Genomic DNA, 21,636 nt, shown 5'->3' with positions numbered 1-21,636 from the left:
GAGACCGCATAGTGAATATGAATGCTAATCGTACGCGAGTGCGGGCTGAGGAGTCACTAGTCAGGACAGGCTGGGGGGGCGTGGGCAGGAGCAAAGAGCATGCGCCGCGGGCGGCTATAGAAGAGAGCGGAGTTTTGAGGGGCTGTTGAGGCGAGCGACTCCTTTCGCCGCGGTTTTCTGCTCGCAACGACGTCCTTCATCCTACTTAGTCCTCTACTATTTACTGGAGTCCACCCTACTGTAGTAGTCCTGGGCAGTCCCCTTCTACGTCTTCGCCCCAAAAATTGGTTTCTTCAAGAAATTCGCCCTATTACGACCTATAGCCCCCCTGCTCATAGTTACCCATCGGACTCCTCCTGCTACTTTTACCCCTCGCCGCTTCTTGCTTGCTCTCGCGCAACTCGCTCTGCTCCGCCGAAAACATCAAGTAATACCTAATCCAACATCTTACAGCCAAGCCTCATGTCTCTCTCCGCCAACGACAACTCCTTCTCGCGCGTGTCCTCTGGCAAGACCCCGCCTCCGGCCCCCTCTGCTGCGTACGCGAAACGGTGCGTCTTCTCTTCTATTCTTCGCCCCCGGCATCCGTCCACATCGTCCCATGAAGATGTCCGCTGACGAGCTACGTCCCTGCCAGCGCGAGGGAGCTAGAGGCCGAGCAGGGCATTGGCGCCAGATATAGGCCTCCCGCGCTGCGCGCCCTCGCCTCCGGTGGCTCCCCTCCTAACGAACACCCCCCGTCCGCGAACACTCCGACCGACACTTCGACCTTGCCCCCCACCAACTATCCGCCGGGGTTCCGTAGGGCCAGGGCAGGCACCCTCCCCTCCAACGTGCAGCTTGCAGCCCAGCAGCGCTTCGCGGCGGCTTCGAGCAATCTAAGCAGCACCGCTGGATCGACCGACTCGTTCTCCGAGCAGCTCAGGCAGCGCGGTGACCTGGGCACCCCAACGTCCACGTCAGCAGCTGCAGCTCCTGTCCGCCCCGGCTTACGTCACTCGGCCTCTGTCGCCTCGTCTGTTGCTTCGTCCGCACTGACGGAGCGCAACAGTCGCCTCAGGTCGGGCTCGCTCACCCTCCCCTCCAACGGACTGTCAAACGCATTCGGTCCGTCCATCTTCTCCTCCTCGTGGCTCTCGTCGAGGAACGGCGGAAATGGGTTGCCGGTGTTGGATGATTTGCACTCCGTGGCATCCATGGATGACGAGTTCGACGTTCACACGCTCGACTACCTTGGTTTGGACGATGGAGTCCGTCGCCCGCCCGCGGCCACGCTCTCTGAGCTTCGCAACCAGGCGCAGGCGGCGATAACGGTCAACTTGAACAATCCCGCCCGCATGCGTGCCAGCACGGTCTCTAACCCGTACCATCTGCGTCCCTCGGCTGCGTCCCTCCTTTCCACGCCCAACCCAGAGGAGGATGAAGAGATTTATGAGAACGATTTGTACCGCCGTGCCAGCCAAGGCATGGACTCCTACGGCGACACGGAGAGCGGCAACTACCTGTCGGCCAACTACGTCGCCCAGGGCTTCAAGCAGTCTGATCATCTTGGCGTGGGCCTTGCAACCCGCCCGCGTGCGATCTCCGTTGGTACCCTCGATGACACGACCTCCAGGATCCACCGGCGCGCTACTGTTGGAGAGCTGCAGACGAGTTTCAGCCCCGATCTTGCCTTGCATGCCGGACTGAACGCTTCCAACCTGAGCCCGGCTGGGATATTGCGTTCTGAGAAGACGGTTACTCCCAGGAACGGACTGGCCGCGAGCGTGCACTTCCCCAACGCTGAGCCGCCTGCGAGCCGCGCCTCTGCGTATTTGGCCGCACCGTCGTCGAACCAGAACCGTGCCATCTCCCCCAAGTCGGAGAATGCGTCCACCCAGATCCAAACCCCCACTCGTTCCCTGTGGATCGGCAATTTGGACGCCTCGTTCACAAGCGAGCAGCTCATCCACGTATTCGCACCCTACGGTGCCATCGAGTCGCTCAGGTTGCTCCCGGAGAAGGTTAGTCAGCAGCTCGCCATTTGTATCGTCTCAGCACTGATGTTGCCGATGCCATACAGGAGTGCGGTTTCGTCAACTTCGTCGACCAGGCCGACGCCATCCGTGCCAAGGACGATGTCCTCAATCGTCTTGGCGGAGATATCGGCATGCCGAACGGTCAAACTGTCCGCATTGGGTTCGGCAAGGCTGATAGTGCACCTGTCGCTCCCGCGAAGGGGGCCAACTTGAACAGCCCAATCGCCACATCCCCCGGTGGCGTATTGGGCAAGTCTGGAAGCAACAACGTGGGCCTGTCCGGCATGGATGCCCAGCTCCAGTCTACCCCAACCCGTGCGCTCTGGATTGGGTCGATCCCGTCTACGACGACTCCCGCCACCATCCTCAGTGTGTTCAGCCCTTACGGGCCGATCGAGTCCGCTCGTGTTCTCACGCACAAGAATTGTGGCTTCAGTACGTGCCTTTCATATGACGTAGCATGCAGAGGTTGACGAACTTTGCTCAGTCAACTTTGAGCGCTTGGACGATGCGGTCAGGGCTCGCAAGGCCCTCAACGGACGTGACGTCCTCGGCAGCGATGTCGGGGCCATACGTATCGGATTTGCAAAGGTGCCCGTCAAGAACGGTCAAGACGGCAACGGCGGCCAGGACGAGGCGGCGAATGTCAACGTGCAGGGTGTCGGCGACTTGAGCGTTGGTGCCACGATTCACGCTCTCCGGAACATCAAGGGCGCATCGACTATCCCTGTCGACCAACAAGTGCTGAGCGGCTCCCTCGAGAACTACCGGTCAAACCTACTCCTCAGCATGATTGCCTCTGGTGCGCACACGTACGACGGTGTCACCAAGCCTGCCGGGTGGACGCCCTCTGTCACCGAGCAGCAGATGATTATGAAGGAGCTGAGCGGAGGCAGCCCCGATGCAGAGGCCGATATCCAGACTCTTGCAGGTTCGTGTATTGGCCTTGGCTGCGAGATAATATTGCTCACCTTCTTTACCAGAGTTCCGCCCTCCTACCATGTATTATACTACTATTCCCCTGGTCTCTGAGAGACCGCACAACAGGCGTTGGGATGCCTCCAAGCTGCGCGAGTTACGCAAGAGGCTCGATACCAGTACCATCACGACGGAGGAGATCGATAACGTCGCTGCGGACTTCCTTGACGGCGAGATCGTGGACCTTGCCTCGGATTGGCTCGGGAACACGGTGAGTAGCCTTCGCGTTACTACCCTGTGGGTCCCGTATTGACGCTGGTTTGGGACTGTAGGTTGTTCAGAAGCTCTTCGAGAAGTGCTCCCCTGGCCCGCGATTGGCGATGCTCGAGCGGATCGCGCCGCACCTAGCAATGATTGGCATCCACAAGAACGGAACCTGGGCTGCGCAGAAGATCATTGAGTGTGTGCAAACCCCCGAGGAAGTTGCTCTGGTTACCCAGAATTTGCGGCCCTACGTCCCGCCGCTCCTTCTGGATCAGTTTGGTAACTACGTTGTACAGTAAGTGCTTCAAATTCTGGCACTAGGCACAGCATGTTGACGATCCGTAGGTGCTGTTTGCGCTTCGGTGCGCCCGCCACCGACTTCTTGTTCGATGCCATGGTGGATCGTCTGTGGGAGATCGCGCAGGGTCGCTTCGGTGCTCGCAGCATGAGAGCTTGTCTCGAGAGCTCTCACATCACACTCAACCAGCAGCGCCGCATCGCCACTGCCATCATCCTCAACTCCATTCCCCTCGCCACCAACCCCAATGGAGCTCTTCTGCTGACCTGGCTCCTGGACACGTCGAGCTTCCCATCGCGCTACAATCTGCTGGCCCCTCGCTTCACGCCCCACCTTTCGCACCTGTGCACGCACAAGCTAGCGTCGTTGACGGTGCTCCGGATCGTCAACCAGAAGGTCGAGCCTGAAGCGTCCAAGCAGATTGTCGAGGCTCTGTTCAACTCGCCAGGTGACCACGTCCTCACCGACGTGTTGGGTGACCAGGTGAACGGGGTCGCTGTGGTCCACAAGATCCTCACTAGTCCTTTCGTCGACCCCGCCGAACGTCCGAGCTTCGTCGAGGCGACCAAACGTGTGCTCATTGAGCTCAAGGTCATCGCGACCCAGGCGTACCGCCGCCTGATCGAGGAGGTCGGGTTGCCCGTCCCCAATTTGCAACCGACGTACACTACCAACATCCCTCAGCCGAGCGGCAAGTCGAAGTACAACCAGCAGAACCAGTACGGCATGCCCGGTCTGCCGGCGGGTTACCCCTCGAGCGACCAGGGTCTCCAGTCCATGATGGCCGCGCTGCAAATGGGTGGCCAGAACGCTGCTTCGGGTCCTCCCCGCCTCCAGATCGACCCGGGCTATGGTCAGAATGGCTCGCCTGCTCCTCAGCAGCGCGGCGGACGCTCCAACCCGGCCTCTGCGTTCTCGCCGAACTCGGACCCGTTCAACCCCTTCGCTGTTCGCACGCCTGAAGCGCAGACCCCTAGGAACGCCCCGCGTCGCAACGGCGGCATGCAGTCTGGCAACCCCGTCTCGCCGTCGCCTGTACCCTATGGCGCCCAGTCGCCCAGCCTCACACAGGCGGCCGGCATGATGAACATGCCGCAATACAACGGCATGGCTCCGCAGTCCGTCCCCCCGCACGTCTACCAGGCGTACATGTACCAAGTGTATCAACAGAACCCGCCGAACATGGGTACCTTCCACGCTTAGAATCCTCATCCCCTTGACCTCATGCGACCGCTATCGGTTTCACGAATTGTAACGAACTGCTCTCCGGAACATACTGCCGAGCTACGAGGATACTCCGTTCTTTCTCCTTCTCTCGTGTTTGCTACATATTATCGTATTACACCCCCGCGACGGCGGCGCGTGTTTGCGTGTCTCCCCGCCTCACCAGATACCCTCATCCTCCCAATCGATTCCACAATGCGCTGTCGCCATCCTCGTCACTCACGCCTTGCCTCTGCTCCACATGCCAATTACTCCTATAGTCGTCGTGCGCACTCATTCATCTGTTCCAATACTCCCCTCTCAAAAGTTGGACGCGGTCTGGGCCGTAGGACGGTATCGAGCTATGATACTGTACTTAAGGGTGACTGGTTGGTTTTGCATCTCATCTCGTCTTTTCTCTCCTCCAATCTCTCTATTCAAATCTGGTCGCGTACTATGTATTACATACTGGAGGTCGTGTACACGACCGCTGAAACATAGAAGAATAACGCCAAAATGTGCTAGGATGTGCGCACGACGCGACATCGGAGGGTACAGTAGTCAGAGATAGTCGGACAGACTGGCAAGAAAGCGTACTCTACGCCCCCCAAACGACAATATAAGAGCATATAGTACACAGTATACATACAGCAGTCATAAGTTACCGGAGACAATCCAATCAGACGTCGACGTCCATCTCATCCTCTGGAGGTTCAAACGGCTCCTCGTCTCGTGGACCTGCAGCCATCGCCTTGGACAGATCGAATATGCCATTCTGCACTCCAGCCCGCTCTCTCTCTAGTATCACCTGCTGTAGCGCCGAATCCCACCGTGCCGCACCATGAAAGAAGTGTCTGCGCGTGCCGCGCACAACGCCGCCGTTTGTCCATGGCTCGTGCCCGCACCCGAGGTCGTAGTACCCGTTCTCGCACTCTTCGAGCCGAGGCACGTCGAAGTACTCCCCGGTGAGCAAGCTCATGCGCTGCTTGCCACTCCGTATGTTGCGCCGGCTGCGCGAGCGGGGGCGGGTCGCGGAGGCATCGGACTCTTCGTCCTCGGATTCGGATTGGGACTCTGGTTCGGCCATTGACTCCTGCAGATTGTATACGAAACGCGCGTGTTCTGATCTCGTGCTGTTAGTGGCGTGCTCTGGCTGAAATGGTGCGACAGCTCACGGGTCAGCCTTTCATCCAGGTCGTCCAGAGGAGCTTGTTCGTAAACGCTTCCGACACCTAGGTGCTTCCCCACGCTTTCCCCTGGAACGTCTTGGAGCCCGACAGAAGGCGCAGGCCGCAATTCGGACAAGTATCGCAGAGCATCTGAGCTGTGGGTCGAACGTTGTCAGAAAGTCCACCGGAAACACGATCAACATACTCACCGAACCTTGTCCAGTGAGTGGACATTCATGTCATCCATATTGCTCGCTAGCACTTCCAGGCGGTACCTGGGCCCGAACCATTCGAAATACTCGTGCCACGGCAAGTTGTGGTCGATCTCGTTCTCGAGGCCTAGGGCACAAATTGTCTCATATGTCCATGTACGCGCGACGTTCTTGACAGTGTACCCGCCGCCGCCCAGGAGGAGCAGAGGGATGTTCTTGGTGCGTACGTACTGCACGCAGCTCGCGTGCCCCTGCATGGTAAGGTTCAAGCATCCAAGCTTGTCCCCTGAGAGCGAGTCCGCGCCGCACTGGAGGACAATCGCGCTGGGTTGGTAGACTTCGATGATCTTGTCAATGATCTGCGGTCGGTGTCAAGTGTGAGCTCATCCCTAACGTCCCATAGCCTCAGCCCTGTTCTGTGGAGGGAGGCATCCCATGCATGATGTATCACTCACCGGTTGGAATACGCTCTTGTATGCCTCGTCTGTGATCCCGTCCTTCAACGGCACGTTGAGCGCATAGCCTCGACCCTTCCCTCTTCCCCTGTCGTAGAGCGTGCCTGTACCGGGGAAGTACTCGCCATACTTGTGGAACGAGCAAGTCATCACACGGTCTGTCGTGTAGAACGCTTCTTCGACGCCATCTCCATGGTGACAGTCGATGTCAATGTAAAGGACCCGGGGGACAGAGCGCAACATCTCCAGGATGGCAAGGACAATGTCGTTGATGTAGCAGAAGCCGGAGGCCTCGCGCTTCTTCGCATGGTGCAACCCTCCAGCCCAGTTGATCGCGATGTCCGTTTCCCCGCTCATGAGGCGCCGCGCGGCAGCTGGAGACAGAGGGGATGGGTTGGACTGATGTGTAGCATCGAGAGGTTGCGAAAGCGAACATACCTATAGACCCTCCCGCCGAGATGGTGGAGAACTCGAACACTCCCTCGAATGCCGGATTGTCCTCCCCTACCAAGAATTGCGTCCCCTTATGCGTGAGCTTGTCTGCGTTCTCTGGGGTGACTTTTGAGAGGAATTGAACGTATTCGTCGGTGTGAAACCGGGCCATGTTCTCCGCCGTGGCACGTTTTGCTCTCTGTCCCCCAACCTCGTCAGCGAGTTGTCTGACCCGCGACAAACAGAATGACACACACCAAAACGTGCATCTTCGGCAGCATGTTGTAGGCGGTGAGCAATTCATGCGTTATGCGCATCCGCTGAGGTTTCATGGGATGCGAAAGGCCAAAGCTGTACGCACCCACGTCCGCTGTTCGCCTTGTAATGAGATTTACGCCTCCGCGCATGATGGAACAACACACTCACGGTCATAGTAGTATGTAACGCGCCGTTCGGACATGGTTGAGGATGGAAGAAAAGTTGCCGAGGGCAGCGTCGACGTCGTCGTCCTCGAGACGGCGCCACCGGTCCGGCACGCGTCCGACCCTGCCTGACCCTGCGCGCGTCGCGCGCACCCTTCCCGATTACTGCATCCTTCCTCTCCTCTGCCACCTGAGCTGCTGGCGACATAAGAGCTCCGCCCTCTGCCATCCCTATTTGTTGCCACGGGACGCTTGTTATGGGATCTTCTGCCTCCAAGCCCGCTGCTCGAAAGCTTGCGCGGACTCCACCTGCCTGGGCTGGCGCGAGGACGCCTGGGTTTGGCGAACAGGCCCATCCTCACGCGCGGCCGACGGCTCAGGCCAGCGAGAAGAAAGACGAAGGTGAGTATGTGTACAGTGGTTTGGCTCTCTGCTCATGCTATTGCTAGCCATCCTGCGAGACTCACAGGACCCGCAGTTCCTGGCTAATCTGAGCAAACTCGGTCCAGTCACCGTCGACCATCACATGCAAACAATACGTCCAGTAAGTGCACGTGTTGTCGTGTAATGGCACATCGTTAACATGGTGCGTCGCAAGGCCGCGGCTTCTGCCCAGCAGCTCTATCAGACACGACTGCGTTCCGAGGACGAAGCGCGTTCTTCGCGGCCAACCCAGAACCGTTTGGTGGCGTCTTCCCTCATGGATCTCTTGGAGGAGCGGAAGTTCGTCTCTACGGAGAAGGAGGTCGCAGAGCTCGCCAAGAAGTACGGTGTGGACCTAGAAAAGCTTGAGCGACTTGCGCGTCACGTCAACAGCGTCAGCGTGAACCAGGACACAGTGAAGCGATGGGTTGGCAAGGACGGCGTAGAGAATGTGACGATGGTGGTGAGTGGGCTAGCTTATGCTGTATCTTTTAACGAGATTCCAGCAAGGTGTGCAGGCCTCCTGGGTGAACCCGAGAATAGAGTGGCCAGTGCTGGGTTCAGGTCGCTGAGCTCCGCCGTTGGAAGTATGAGAAGGTCGCTGGGTCCGATAGTACTATAGTAATGTCCTATGTCTGTCCGAGTACAGATTTTGATGTGTTTATAATGAAAAGACCCCCAATCACCCAAAACCCCAAATGAACGAAAGTATATGAAGCACTACATAGGCAATGTTCCGCTACCAGCAGTACTGCTATCGCCAGCATCCTTCCGCTTTCCCAAGGCATTCTTAATCAAACCCATCATGGTCAGCACTACTTCTCCTGCGGCACCTGCCATGAACGCATGCAGGGGATCCAATGTGTTGTCGTCTGGGACATCGGAGTCGAGAATCCAGAAGATCTTGCAACCGACGGGACCTGCCAGTAGACGCGGCGCGTATTTCATGAGGAGGAGCATATAGCGATTCTTGGGGGTAATACGTTTGATGAACTCGTTCGCGGGCGCGGCGCTGCCTTCCAGAACGGTCCGATCGAACGTGAAGGGGATAGAGAGCACGAACGTGATGAATGGAAGAAGGTTGACGATGAAGGCTCCCACCACAGCGAAAATCATGGTATTATCCAAGCGCGTCTTGTCAAACGCGTCATCGATGGACAGGGGAACGCTGTAGCGGAGGAAGATGTGGCCGAAGACGACAGTGAACCAGTGGGAGAGCGCCATGACGAAGGACGCAAGCATGACGATGAAGATGATCATGAACGTAAGGCCGCAAAGCGTCAGGAAGCGTTTGAGTCGATCAAGGATATGAGGGTATGTCTCTTCGAACTTCTCCTGTGCTCTGCGTTGCATTCGACGACCGAACTCGGTCAGACGGACAATGGGAGGACTTGCGGTCCGTGTAGCCATGGTCGGTCCAAGCTCGGGGTTCTTGGTATCGTCATGCTTCGCTGACAACTCGAGACCCTGATCCATGAGTATCGTCGAGCTGCTGTGGTCTCCCATCTTCACATCCGGAGCAGTGCTTTCGAGATCGCTCAGCGAAAGCTGGTCATCTGTTACATATTACATGAGCTCCGAGTGCAGCAAGTTTGATATAGATTGACCTCTCTTTATTGCATCCATGGCATGAAGTAACGCCACCCCGCAGAGATGGCAGAGGGCTGTGCGTGATGGAATGGAGTGGCCTTCCGTAGCCTTGGAAATGAACGTCGCCGTCGAAGTGGAAGTAAGCAAACCAAAGCCTGCCAAGGTGACCGTGGTGGCGCCGGTGGCGGTGCCACGCGGCAACTGCGTTCGCGCTTGAGGAGCAGAGTCAAGTCGCCCTCAACCACACACACACGATAGTTCACCTGATCCAACCGCCGGCTTCGACGACTCACGATTACGTCGGAAGAAACAGAGGGTTGTGGAGACCTTGCGAAGCGCAGTGGATCCCCGCTACGGCTCTATACGAGGAAGATCAAGGAAGTCGCCCGGCAGGTTCGCCACAACGTACTAGTACTGCCGTCCGAGCTTCGCAGGCTGTCATCTGCTCCCGCCGGCGAACTGCCCAGGTATATAAGATTGCGGCCTGTCTTCAGATGTCACCATAACTTTGCCTCTCATCCCATTCGCCGGTATGTAACCGCCAGGCTTCTGGTGCGTCTCGCTGAAGCTATCCGACAGGTAGCGGCACTAGCAGCTGCGACATGTCATCGTCCACATACTTTGCGGCGACGCTGATCGCGGAACACTCGCAGTCTGCATGTCATACTGCCTCCAGGATCGATAAGATCCCACATGGTAGAGAAGATGGCCGGGCGACGAGTCGAAAGCAGCGATGGGGGCGAGTTGCCGTGCTAGGCCTCTCAGCTTTGACATGCCTCGCGGCTGTCCTCTGCAATTCCCTCGCCATCCTCTCTGGGCATCTCTTCCTCCGCTGCATCCCCGATCCTCTCCTTATATCACGCACTGCCTTCACTGATGCTACCCTGGAATCGACCTTCATCATCGCTACGCTTGGGACTACCGTAACCAGCGTTCCCCTGTTCGTCGACGCGATCCTCTTCTGGCACCAAGTCGCCGATGAGCAGACATACCCCACCATACCCTCTCTAAAGCCGTTATACCAGCTCATACCTCGCTCCGTATCATCTCCCCTTCAAGCTGTCCTTTGGGAGTGCTGGCTGATTCTGGCCGGACCTATCGGCTTGCTCCTCTACTCGGCTTTCTACCCCCAGTCGAGCGATACCCTGGGTATTATGGGGATTCTGTTGGCTGCCTCGGTCGGACGGTTGACCGCCATAGCCGTCAGGTGGGCCTATGGGCGCTGGCGGACATTTCAGACTCACGCTGCGCAGATCAGCGAGACAGAAGTGGATGCTGAGCTCGCGCAATTACGTGCAGAGACTTGGGATGGAGATACACTGCAGCATGCTGCTGAGGAAGGGTTTGCCAGGAAGTGAGAAACCAGGTGCGGATAGCTACCATAACGATCTAGCGAGGTGACTGTACTTCTATGCGACCCGGATGTCAACATCACGATGTGTACTCGACATTTCCATCCCGAATATCGCATTTTCTCGGGTGCGTCTGCTTCGGGAAGAAGGCATCCACTCCTCATGTGTGCCTGGGAGCTCATGTCTCAATGCGTATGTAACTTGGTGCACGGGCGTCCGTGTCCGATGTACATCTCCGGCTGTGACCGAGATACTGGATGATACAGAGCCCGATGGGTAGTACCGAACTTCCCATGCTACCCTCGTCTCTGTTCTCATCTAGGAGGTGAATAGTATGCGTTACAACAGTTCACTGGGTGTACTGAGCTCATCCAACAGAAGTGACGTGTGGCATACTACACTCGCTGCATGACATCACAGCCAACTGTCGATTTGGAGGCCGGCGACACACCGGGGTGTTCCAACCATAATGAACCTGCAGGCGAAGCTACATCCTCCACCGACGGTGCCGCGGCCAACGATGGCCCTGACGAGTTCAAGGAAATGGTCGAGCATCCATGGGGCATAGCCATCTCCCTGTACTGGGTATTATCGGCGTGCATATCTCTCGTCATCTCCAATACTGTCGTTATCCTCAGCGGACACCTTCTCCTCCTATACATCCTTCCCTTCTCTCGCGCCTTCATGGCGTCGAGTCTGCCGTCGACGCTTGCCATGGCCGCGCTGGGATCTAGTATCCTCGCTCTCCCTGTTTTCGCAGCTGGAATGATCGTCGTTGGATTCGCGGTTGGGATAAGGATCGGGTCCCTCGCCGTTCTCCGGACAGTTATCTACCTGCACCAGAATCTGCGTTCCTCCCGCCTCATGCCACCACATGCAGATACATTCCTCTGGCAGGTTTGGATGGTCGCTGCGGGACCTATCGGGTTTCTCGTCTACGATACCCTATTCCCCCAGTCGAAGAACCACTTGAACATGGTGGAGGTGCTCATTGCAGCTGCTCTCCCTCGAATACTCTGGTTCGGGAGCAAGTACACTCGGAAAGCTTTGGTTCCCCCCATGCCTGAGCTGCGCCCCGCAAATGCTCCGCCAGGGATGGGTACCCATACGCCAGAGCTACGGCCTGCCGATGCGACTAAAATCACAACTCAGGCTGAGCAGGTACAGCTCTCCGAGGCGTCGGCGCGGGAAGCTGGGAGGTTGAGAGATGAGCAGATGAGCTATGCGGCAAAGGCGGAGACTGGTGGGGCAGAGGAGACGATTGGTGTTGGAGAGGATAGATGAACACTACTCACTGATCTTAGGCTAAGTCACCGACTCGCATACCAGGACTGGCGTCGCGGTTGGAAGACCTAGGCCGGGGGCGTATGTAGTCGGGATGGCTGTGCAGAAAGACGGACAAATATGGTAGTTCCCGCTTCAAGCTAGTTTAGTTCAAGTTGCAACGTTTCAACCACCATCTTCGACCAACCCCATTCGATTGTCCTCGCGTCCCTCTTCATCGCTAAGTGCAAGACGACTCCGCATGCAGCGAAGTAGTGCGTATTGTGAGGAAGGAGCGCCATCCTGAGTAACGTGGCTCTGGTAAGTCACGGGCACTGTGTGAAATACTGGCCATCTTGGGCGAATCACCTCTTCCCATGACCAGACCGCGTCAACTCCCTTTACGTTACGGCTCTCGTACAGAGCGCACTCTGTCCTCTACCTCGACCTCAAGTACGTCGCTGAGTTATAGATTCGTCCTTGTGCTCACTGTTTTACACCAGTTCCGGGCCTATTCGTCGTGGTGCATCAACGGCGCACTAAACCCCAATCATGGACCTGACCAGGGATGTATACCCTCTGAACGATACCGGGACACCTCAAACATGTGGAGACGAGCGAGAATGGTCCGAGACATTCGCACAGAAGTCGGGAACGACGGCTCATCTGCTCTGCTCCCTCTCCACATGCATCACAGTCCTCAGCTACAACATCTTTGCAATTCTCCTTGGTCATGTCGCACTGCGCAACATGCCCATATACCCTTCCCTTTCCCACACATTCGTTGACACCGATCTCATAACGACTCTATCCCTCGCCGTCCTCGGTTCTTCGGTCCTTACTATCCCTCTATTCATCGCAATAACTCTCACTTTCGACGGCGCTGCTGTGCATGCGGTCGGGTCTTCCGCTATGCGACGGGCAGAAGCAGTAGTGCCGCGAGATATCTTACGACCTGTGTCACCCCGCGTTCACGCCCTCCTCTGGGAGGTCTGGATGATATCTGCGGCACCCATGGGATCGCTGCTGTGGGATGCCATCTTCCTCGATCTCAATCCCGAAAGCTACCTTGACGTCTGGCATGCCACGCTCTCCAGTGTCGCGGGAAGGCTGATACTGCTCGCCGCTAGGCGCGTTTGGCGTTCCAGAGCCCAGCCAGATATCGAGCCGGAAGCAGCGATCAGACACTTCTCTGCGTCTGTCGAGAAGCGTTGGCGGGCAGAACTGGCGGTCTAGATATCGTTGTATGTCATCGCTACTGGTAACGGACGCGTTCGCTTGGAACGACACCCTGACAGGGTGTGCTACGCCAGCGGTATGATTCACATGCGGTCTGCGCACGAAAGGTAGAGGTCGCATCTGATCGTGACTACGCCGCTGTTGTAGCACTTGGCATGCAATCGGCGGGCCATTCGCAGTGGCAGAAACGCTATCCACGCGTTTCCGGAATTACCATCGCCTGTCGATGGAATCTGGTGCAATCCTGGTGGGTACCACTTTCATTGTAATGAATAGAAACCAACTAACGCGGTTCATTCTTGCTAAGGTCAATTTTTTTATCTGGCGTCGGAGAAGCGCACTAGTGTGCCTTGTTCTCACAATTGCAACCACGTAACTCTGTCGGAGCGCTGGTTCAATATGATGGCCCCCTGAGCCAGCTGACCGTCGGTATGCCCTGGCAGTTACGACTCTATGCACCGATGCTGTGTTTTATCTGGTATCGCACCAAGAAGCCATACGACGCACAGACTTCGGGACGTGCTCGAATCGGAGAGGTTGCGGTCTCGCTCAACCGCCGCTTCGGTTGTAATTGACGTACGGGTCAGCTGAACATGGGGTAAGGAGTCATCATGCGAGTACCTGCGCGCTGACTGTGTCCAGATATGCGCGTGCTGTTCATGTCGAAGGCTGAGCGGCCGGGCCGGGTGCACCCTCGTGTCCTCCGTCTTCACCTCGGGCCCTCCCATCGCCACACAGTCTACGAGGCCGAGCTGGTCGCGACCATCCTTGGGATGGAGCTGCTCCGCACAGAGCAGCATTGCACACGGCGTGCATCGCTCGCCCTGGATAATATGGCTGCAATCCAGGCCTCTCGGCTCCGTACATCTGCCCCCGGACGTTACCTCACTGACATCTTTCACGAGCAGGTTGCCGCACTCAAGACCGCGCGCCCGGACCTCCGCATCACACTGCGGTGGGTCCCGGGGCACAGTGACGTCCCGGGTAACGAGGCAGCGGATGCGGCCGCAAAGGAGGCTGCGGGTGGAATGTCCTCTCTGGCTACCCAGCTCCCCAAGCCCCTACGAAAACCGCTCCCGCTGAGTGCTACTCGCGCACGTCAAAATTTCAAGGCAGAACTCGACCGTCGTGCTCGCAAGGTGTGGCAGCGCTCCAGGAGAGGCCGCAGGATGGCAGCAGTGGATCGTTCACTGCCATCCAAGAAATATGCTGAGCTTATTGCACCGTTACCCCGTCGACACGCTAACCTTCTCCTGCAGCTGCGCACTGGCCACATCCCTCTACAGACCTACTTTGAGCGCATCGGGAAAGCCCTGTCATCCACCTGCCCAACCTGTGGCGACGCTGCAGAGACCGTAGCGCACTACCTCCTCACCTGTCCGACATACTCACTACACCGCGCAGTGCACTTCCGGACACTCGGCTTCTCCGGCCGCAACCTCAAGACACTTTTGAACAGCAAGGACGCCCTCCGACCACTCCTTAACTTTGTCAACGCCACAGGCCGCTTCCGACAGGTCTTCGGGAACGTTGAAGCCCCTCCAGACAGTGATGAGGATGACGACTCCTGAGTTCCTATTCTATTGTTGAACTGCTATTCCGCTGACACATTGTCTCCTGCTCTCTACAGTTTCTCTCCAGTTTTCACTCTAGCATTCCCTCCCTCCTGTTTCGATACCCGTGGTTCACCCTGTACTGTATACGGCCGCCTCACGCAGCACACCCAGAGCACTGGGGACGGGGGAGTTCTGATGGCCGGAGAGGAATCTCCGGACGTACCCCTGACATCCCAAGAGGCTTGATCCCGGCGAAGCATGCTCGTCCGAGGATGCAGGTTTATATCCCGTTCTCCTGCCTTGAATGGCCGGGTGCTCTGGCTGCGGCGCGAGGTCTCCCTGAGTGGCACCGACGGTGGTGTCAGGTCTAGTTTAGCCCACTTTTTATGCTCTCCCTCTCCGCTCCCTCATCTCTACTCACTACACTACTACACTCTCCTACAAGCTAATGGCACGTCGCATGGCCCCGACAACTCCTACACCCCCCTGCTCCTGTACCGCACACCTATCTTCCCCTCGCTCCGGACACTCCGTAGTCACCCTGTAGTGTTTCGTCTACCATAGGGCTCGGCCCTCGAGGACAATAAACAAGGATACCAAAAAAAAAAAAAAGGCTGAGCGGATCAGGGTGGACTTTGACTACTCGGGAGGGAAATTCCTGTCTCCCAGGATCGCGATCGGACGACGGGAGCATTGGAGTGAGTACATGATGGATATCTGGATGCGAGGCAAGCTTACTGCTGGTTGGATCTGAGGGAGTATTTAGGCAACCGTCTTCAACACAAAACCACAAACTTTTCCAAGCTACCGCATAGGTATTCACCCATCCTCAGTTATTCTCGCCACCGTCATTCCTGACATCCCGAACAGCTTGTGCCTATATCACATGGCGATGGAGAACGCAACCCGCAGCACCGAGTCCCGCCGCCGCAGCATCGACGTATTGGAGTCCACACCGACTCCCTGCAAGTTCGTCATTCATGGACCGACCGCATCCACCTACGGGATGTTTGCACCGCCAGTGGCCGACATCATCATAACCCTCTGTATCGTTCTATATTCCCTCATGGCGGAGGCCGTTATGGATGTGTTCTCAGTACTCCTCGGGGTCGCCCTGCTATCCTCATTGCCACTCCCCGCCGACCGTCGCGTAACTGGGTCCTTCGCCATGACATTCGTCCTTGCGGTTGCATACGCGGAGATCATCTTCATTGTTTTCTTCATCCGCTTCTTTGGGCCGGTCATTCTTGTCACCTTCGGCCCGCAGTGCAGCACCCACCAGCTGGATGAGCTGTTCCAAGCAGACTTCGGAGTGTGGAACAGTCGTTCAGTAGGTCAAGCGTTGCTGCTGGAACTGATCAAGGCCATCGGAATAGCTCTGCTCTCCCTTACCTTCCGCTTCGTGGCGGGAGACGAGGCTAGCGAGATCCTCGCTCCAGGCCACGCCTTCCTCTCCATGCTAGTCGGAAAGGTGATCGTCGCCCTTGTCCTCCGAGCCATCTGGCTTAGAACGGGAGGCACTTTGCCTCGTGTTCGGCCGCACGATGCCGAGACCCAGGAGAGTAGCGGGAGATGTGCATCCAAACTGCAAGCCATGACTGCTTGCTAGTGTCCTTCCGCCGACCGCTGGAACACTGCTATCTAGTGAGTATATTGAATTTCGTTACATCCGCCAATCAATATACTCAATTCGCACTCTGCCAGAGTTTTACCAGGGAGTTGAGGATGCCCTAATGGTTGTGCCCGCATGTATATGGAGAGTTGTTGGTTTCTGCTGAGTAGCAAACTCTGTGGCGTCTCTCAAGGATTCTAGCCTGGCGTTGTAACAAAGCTCTTTGACTGCTAGTGGAATTTACCGATGTCATACTGCGTGCCATCAGGCACGTCATAACCCAGATGGGGACGCTGAATGGTCTTTGTCACCGGAACGACTGAAGAGTACGCGCAAGCTACGCAACCAGCTCAGTGTTCTTCGTCCATGCGTTGCTCGTAACATCGATGGAGATCCGCATTCTTCCTTCTTCCCGTACTTGTTCGAATTCGGACACTTCGTACTCAGCTTGTATTCGGGGCCGTTGGTTATGGCGAGCCATCCTGGCTCTAGCTGCGCGTGAGGCCTGTACGCATTGGAGGCAATGGTAGGGCATTTGGAATGTGGATCGACAGTAACTGGCCAACCCCAGAAGTGGCAATGAACGCTTGGCATGCCGCTGGGCGGCTTAGGTAGGGAAGGTGATGATGAAGACGGTAAGGACGATCCTGGGGAAGGAAGATGGTAGCACGCGCTCAAGAGCTCGGCGGCGAAGGAGCGTGAATTGGAACTTGAGGCTGAAGATGACTTACTACTATGTAAACGTTAAATAGTATGCTGTCGGCAACGTCACAATGCTCGCAGACTGGTAGGATGTGACGACACGGCGGAAGTCACATCGAGAAATGCCAACAACCTGATTCGCGCGTCCGAGACCTGTCTGACCGGTGCACTACGGGCGCTCTTCCAACTTCCCCTCTCAGCCGTCTCTCAAGCAGCCCTCCGCTTCCTCATCTATGATGCTTCGGGGATCGAGTCGCGCGTTAGGGAACGCAGCCATTGCGCCGGTGCGCATTGCTGGAAGCCGAAGACTATTCTCGCACACCGTCAGGACCACCCAGCGCAGCAAGCTCGTGTATGCTCTGGTCACGTCTTCGGTGGCTGCTGGCACGCTTTGGTACAACATCAGCAATCGGAGCGTGGTATACAACGACGCACCGTCGTCTTCGACGGAATCTACCCTCAAAGCTGCGAGCGCGTCAACAAAGACTGTTGTTGTCGAGGATGAGGGGCTGTCTGCGCTGGTATGGGGGTCAAACAAGTACGTTCACTGCTCTTTGTCACGTCTCACGCTGCGTGGGCTTATACATCGTCTAAGAACACATCTGCTCAACGACGAGTTGCCGGAATCCATTCGTGTCCCGACGACGTCGGACTGGTTCAAGAACGTTGCCTTGAGGGACCTCGCGCTCCACGAGAATCACGCCGCGTGCATAGATGCGCGAGGAGATGTCTACCAGTGGGGAGACGGTTTCTTTGGCGTGGAACCGGGGTCGTCGCATTCGCGGCCGCAGCTCACCCTGAAGGGCAAGGTACGCTGTCGCATTTTGCGTTCTTTCTCGTCTTGACGTCACTCCTCGATAGAACATCACCCAGCTGCAAGTTACCCGGTCTCGCGTCTTTGCTCTCTCGGCTTCTGGACGCGTGTACGTGCTTTCTTCGCGTCAGGCGGATCAGGCTCTTCCCAGCGGCACACAGACACCTGCAAGCACACCTTGGTGGGGTACCGGCTGGTTCTGGGGTGAGGAAGAGCAAGTCGACTTCGCCGAGATCACCCCTAAAGAGAAGCTCAAGCGAGGAGAACGGTGAGCATGCTGTTCCCGTTCATGCGGCTAGTATGGGAATGACATCTTCTGTTGCAGATTCGTCCAGATATCGGCAGGTTCAGACCACCTGCTGGCCCTCACTTCTGATGGGCGCACCTTCGCGCACCCTGCCACACTCAACGCGAACTCGCACGGTCAGCTTGGGTTCCGCAAATGCGACGTTCCAGCCCCCGCAGACCTGAAGCAGTTCCACCTACCGCATCAGCATCCCCGTGTGCCGTTGGAGTTGACACCAAAATCTATCGCTGACCCCTATGCGAAGTCGAGTCCTGCGATTCGGCCTGTTGGTTCTGCCCCCAGGCTGACGGAAGCCTTCGTTGGAAAGGAGGCTGCCGCCGCTGGGCTGGACGATAGTAACATCAGGTGGTCTGACAAGCTGTTTGAGGTCCCCGCGTTGAAGGGAGTGAAGGCAGACCGCATTGCTGCCGGTGGTCGGAGCAGCTTCGTCAAAACGCCTGATGGCAAGGTGCTCGGATGGGGTGCAAATGAATATGGGTAAGCATCTAGTCCTCCTTTTAACTCGCGCCAATCATTGCCTAACGCAATTTTCAGGCAGCTCGGTCTCGGAGGGAACATCACACTAGATACTATCACTGTACCCACAGAGGTGATCCTGTGGAGGATGACGCCAGGAAGCACGAGGACAACATGCCTAGACATGTTTGCTGGTGAGATGTCCGCCGCAACGCGTGCACGTGAAGTACTGAATCTTTGGCAGGCGGCGATCTGACCATCTTCGAAGTGCAGCGAAGTGACGGGTCAGGTATCCCGTACATTGACGTTCTCTCATGCGGGAATGGCCAGTACGGCGGTTTGGGCAACGCTCAGTACAGTAATGCGCAAGCTTCACCAGTCCGTGCCAAGAACGTCAGTGGACTGCTCGAGTGTAAGTTGCGTGCCACAACACGCGGGCGACGACCCAGTCGTCCACGTGTAGAGTGAGATCATTTGCTGACGTTGCTTGCGTTACAGATAGCGAATTCCACAAAAACCTCCAGCCTATAGTGCCTGAGACAGTCTCTGTCTCACCGACAGGACACGTTCTCCTCACGCTTGATACACGCAGACATGCGGGCCCTGGCGGAGGCGGAAGGGACGTGATGGCCTGGGGTGCGAACTTCGACTACCAGCTGGGCACGGGCAAGCGAGGGAGCCAGTCCACGCCGACGTTGATCGAGACCATGGACGGGGGTCGGTTCATGCTGCAGTCTAAGCGGGCGGACGAGGTTCGGGACATGCAGGGGAACGTTTGGAAGAAGGGCGTTGAAGTCGAGCAGCGGATCGTCGCAGGCTGGAATAACTCGATAGTCTACTGGAGGATACAGTGAGACGACGACGGGTGGGCGGCGCTACATAGTCAGGTACGAGGGCCTGTATTGGGAGCGTCGCGCTCCCATGTCTATTGTTATTTGAGAGGCAATGCAGCGATCTGAGAGAAAACATCGGAGTGATTTGTCGTGGCTTGGAGACGATCGAGGCGCAGGATAGGAATGCGTACGGGTCTCTATCAGATGCGGAGACCGGCAGGGCTACTAAAGGCACCTCGCCGCTGCCTCGCCTGCGCGCACATGTCCTCAGCCGCCCTTCCTTTCTGCATCCGCCTTCCTTGACCATCCCCCTCGCTCTCCTCCTCCCGTCCTCGAGGCCGTGCCCCTCGAGCTGGTTTAGGTTCGTCCCGGCCAACGGCGCCGTCGTGCGATCGGAGTACATTCCATCCTATCTCACCACTCCATCGTTCATAAGCCCAAGCGGTCCCAGGCCTCCGCGCCTTCCCTCTCTTGAGATCCCTCCCTTCACCTTCCCCAGGCAGCAGCAGCCATGTCCTCTTCAATCCGTGCCCGATCTCCGCGCTCGTCGCTATCGTCTTACGACTTCTTCTCGCACTCGCGCACCGGCTCGCGAGTCGTCTCCTCGGGATCGGAGGCGTCCTCGGGCTCCTATGGGTCCGCTTCAGAGGACGACGGGTCCTCAGACGACGAGATCCTCCTCTCCTTCTCCGACCTCTCCTCCGCCGACTTCCGCTCGCAGCGCGGCGAGCTGCGTACCCCCGCCATCTTCTCCGACGATGAATTCGTGCTCATGAGCCGGCCCCGGAGCCCGGAATCCGATGCGAGCAGTGACCTCACCGAGTCTTTCTCTGCGCTCTCCCTCAGCCAGGCCAGCATCGTCTCTCAGGTGCATCGGCGCAGCAAGAGCGACGGAGGCGCATCCGCGCAGGGCAAGGCTGCGTCGTCGCCAGGCGGGGGCTCCAAGAGACGCAGCCGGAAACGGCGTGCTGCGCAGGCGCCTGGCAACGCCGTGACGTCGGGCGCAGCCCCGACGAAGACTCTGTCTTCCCCCGAGAGCCCGAAGCACCATAGCCCCTCCAAGGCGAGGAGGAAGGCGAGGAGGGCCGCTGCACGGGCAGCAGCGCTGTGCCCGAGGCCCGCGGCTGGGCTCGGCGACAGGCCCATCGTCGACGATGTCTCGGAGGCGGGCAGCGAGTCCCCGTACATCCACCAGGAGCTGTACCAGAGCGCGCAGCGATATGTTTCCTCGTACGTCGTCTCATTCCATCCCATCTAGCTGAAATGTTAATTGGTCCCCCCCCCCTTTCCCCTTCCCTCTTCTCTCCATTGGCTGTCGCGCCATCCAGGGTCCTCTCCGCAGACCCGTCTACCCAAATGAACATGCCCAAGCTTGCATTCCTGCAAGCACTCATCATTGAGCTCGGGCTCTACTCGCCTGTGTATGACGAAGACACTCACGAGCCCGAGTACCCGTCGCTCCCGAACTCGATGCGCGCCGCGAAGGCGCTGCTCAAGTCGCAGGTATTCCTGAACGTCCGTGACTACCTCGCCGTGCGCTCGCAGGGCATCGACGCCCTGCGTAGCGTCATGCACCCGAACCGCACCGCGCTCATGCGCGAGATCCGCGGTGGGAAGCGTGCCCCAGTCAAGACCGTCAAGGAGACCGGGCTCGACGTCCTCCTCGTCACTTGCTTCCGGTAATCGACCGTGCGCCCCAAGCTCAGGCGAAAGTCTGAGCCAGCTATCGCACAGAGCACCGTGCCGTGCGTTAGCGGCCTGCAGAAGGCCCCCATATGCAAGACTTCGTATCTCTTCCATAACAGAACTCCACGGTCCTCCCCGTGTCAATGCATCTATACTCCTCTCTCTCGTTGCCTAGTCCCTCCTTAATCGCCTCTTGTTTCATGTTTCCCGTGCCTCATGGACTGCGAAGGGGTCCGAGACCCGTTGAGAGTCAGACCCGTTCGCGTCCATGCAGGCCTCGCAGCAGCAGGATCACCCCCTCGCCGCTCGGTGTATTATATTGTATATCATGGCTTGGAGCGCCCGACCGTCCTATCGACCGACTGTCCCTCTCGCTCCCCAATCCTTCTCTCGCCCGACTTCTATCTCGCTC

At 57.6% G+C, this 21,636-nt stretch overlaps 11 protein-coding genes across 11 annotated transcripts; 9 read left to right on the top strand and 2 right to left on the bottom strand.

Annotated features, from left to right (window-relative positions):
- Positions 1-462: 462 nt before the first annotated feature.
- L226DRAFT_454119 (uncharacterized protein) lies at positions 463-4,701 on the top strand (the record flags this gene model as incomplete). Its single annotated transcript, XM_067675168.1, has 7 exons — positions 463-551; positions 638-2,003; positions 2,063-2,453; positions 2,506-2,949; positions 3,002-3,207; positions 3,269-3,495; positions 3,546-4,701. 7 exons carry the CDS (start codon positions 463-465, stop codon positions 4,699-4,701), a joined length of 3,879 nt encoding a protein of 1,292 aa, XP_067540471.1.
- Positions 4,702-5,221: 520 nt separating this feature from the next.
- Positions 5,222-7,482, bottom strand: L226DRAFT_608884 (histone deacetylase RPD3). Its single transcript, XM_067685981.1, has 7 exons — positions 7,396-7,482; positions 7,227-7,339; positions 6,976-7,168; positions 6,538-6,911; positions 6,080-6,441; positions 5,877-6,025; positions 5,222-5,823 (listed from the first exon to the last, which is right to left on the bottom strand). The coding sequence occupies exons 1-7, from the start codon at positions 7,427-7,429 to the stop codon at positions 5,381-5,383; spliced, it is 1,668 nt and encodes a 555-aa protein (XP_067540470.1). The 5' UTR covers positions 7,430-7,482; the 3' UTR covers positions 5,222-5,380.
- Positions 7,483-7,567: 85 nt separating this feature from the next.
- Positions 7,568-8,504, top strand: L226DRAFT_530091 (uncharacterized protein). Its single transcript, XM_067679763.1, has 4 exons — positions 7,568-7,793; positions 7,841-7,935; positions 7,990-8,277; positions 8,333-8,504. The coding sequence occupies exons 1-4, from the start codon at positions 7,649-7,651 to the stop codon at positions 8,384-8,386; spliced, it is 582 nt and encodes a 193-aa protein (XP_067540469.1). The 5' UTR covers positions 7,568-7,648; the 3' UTR covers positions 8,387-8,504.
- L226DRAFT_557239 (uncharacterized protein) lies at positions 8,402-9,532 on the bottom strand. The gene is made up of 2 exons (XM_067683165.1): positions 9,422-9,532; positions 8,402-9,370 (listed from the first exon to the last, which is right to left on the bottom strand). The coding sequence occupies exons 1-2, from the start codon at positions 9,438-9,440 to the stop codon at positions 8,535-8,537; spliced, it is 855 nt and encodes a 284-aa protein (XP_067540468.1). The 5' UTR covers positions 9,441-9,532; the 3' UTR covers positions 8,402-8,534.
- Positions 9,533-9,645: 113 nt separating this feature from the next.
- On the top strand, positions 9,646-10,931 carry L226DRAFT_530089 (uncharacterized protein). The gene is made up of 2 exons (XM_067679762.1): positions 9,646-9,934; positions 9,984-10,931. Exon 2 carries the CDS (start codon positions 10,007-10,009, stop codon positions 10,760-10,762), a length of 756 nt encoding a protein of 251 aa, XP_067540467.1. The 5' UTR covers positions 9,646-9,934; positions 9,984-10,006; the 3' UTR covers positions 10,763-10,931.
- A 126-nt stretch (positions 10,932-11,057) lies between these two features.
- On the top strand, positions 11,058-12,229 carry L226DRAFT_557238 (uncharacterized protein). Its single transcript, XM_067683164.1, has 2 exons — positions 11,058-11,081; positions 11,135-12,229. The coding sequence occupies exon 2, from the start codon at positions 11,165-11,167 to the stop codon at positions 12,038-12,040; it is 876 nt and encodes a 291-aa protein (XP_067540466.1). The 5' UTR covers positions 11,058-11,081; positions 11,135-11,164; the 3' UTR covers positions 12,041-12,229.
- Positions 12,230-12,515: 286 nt separating this feature from the next.
- On the top strand, positions 12,516-13,576 carry L226DRAFT_184423 (uncharacterized protein). The gene is made up of 3 exons (XM_067672730.1): positions 12,516-13,093; positions 13,168-13,505; positions 13,566-13,576. Exons 1-2 carry the CDS (start codon positions 12,572-12,574, stop codon positions 13,282-13,284), a joined length of 639 nt encoding a protein of 212 aa, XP_067540465.1. The 5' UTR covers positions 12,516-12,571; the 3' UTR covers positions 13,285-13,505; positions 13,566-13,576.
- A 710-nt stretch (positions 13,577-14,286) lies between these two features.
- On the top strand, positions 14,287-14,829 carry L226DRAFT_519515 (uncharacterized protein; the record flags this gene model as incomplete). Its single annotated transcript, XM_067678586.1, has 2 exons — positions 14,287-14,397; positions 14,518-14,829. 2 exons carry the CDS (start codon positions 14,287-14,289, stop codon positions 14,827-14,829), a joined length of 423 nt encoding a protein of 140 aa, XP_067540464.1.
- Positions 14,830-15,700: 871 nt separating this feature from the next.
- L226DRAFT_557236 (uncharacterized protein) lies at positions 15,701-16,656 on the top strand (the record flags this gene model as incomplete). Its single annotated transcript, XM_067683163.1, has 2 exons — positions 15,701-16,458; positions 16,519-16,656. One exon carries the CDS (start codon positions 15,701-15,703, stop codon positions 16,421-16,423), a length of 723 nt encoding a protein of 240 aa, XP_067540463.1. The 3' UTR covers positions 16,424-16,458; positions 16,519-16,656.
- Positions 16,657-17,327: 671 nt separating this feature from the next.
- Positions 17,328-19,694, top strand: L226DRAFT_530085 (RCC1/BLIP-II). The gene is made up of 7 exons (XM_067679761.1): positions 17,328-17,666; positions 17,724-17,937; positions 17,990-18,210; positions 18,268-18,726; positions 18,784-18,899; positions 18,950-19,117; positions 19,204-19,694. Exons 1-7 carry the CDS (start codon positions 17,362-17,364, stop codon positions 19,557-19,559), a joined length of 1,839 nt encoding a protein of 612 aa, XP_067540462.1. The 5' UTR covers positions 17,328-17,361; the 3' UTR covers positions 19,560-19,694.
- Positions 19,695-19,945: 251 nt separating this feature from the next.
- On the top strand, positions 19,946-21,348 carry L226DRAFT_184370 (uncharacterized protein). Its single transcript, XM_067672729.1, has 3 exons — positions 19,946-20,414; positions 20,487-20,768; positions 20,867-21,348. The coding sequence occupies exons 1-3, from the start codon at positions 20,050-20,052 to the stop codon at positions 21,219-21,221; spliced, it is 1,002 nt and encodes a 333-aa protein (XP_067540461.1). The 5' UTR covers positions 19,946-20,049; the 3' UTR covers positions 21,222-21,348.
- Positions 21,349-21,636: the final 288 nt, after the last annotated feature.

Source organism: Lentinus tigrinus, assembly GCF_003813185.1.
Source record: "Lentinus tigrinus ALCF2SS1-7 unplaced genomic scaffold L226scaffold_3, whole genome shotgun sequence".
In the NCBI taxonomy this organism is placed as follows: Eukaryota; Fungi; Basidiomycota; class Agaricomycetes; order Polyporales; family Polyporaceae; genus Lentinus; species Lentinus tigrinus.
This window is presented reverse-complemented; position numbering and strand designations above follow the sequence as displayed.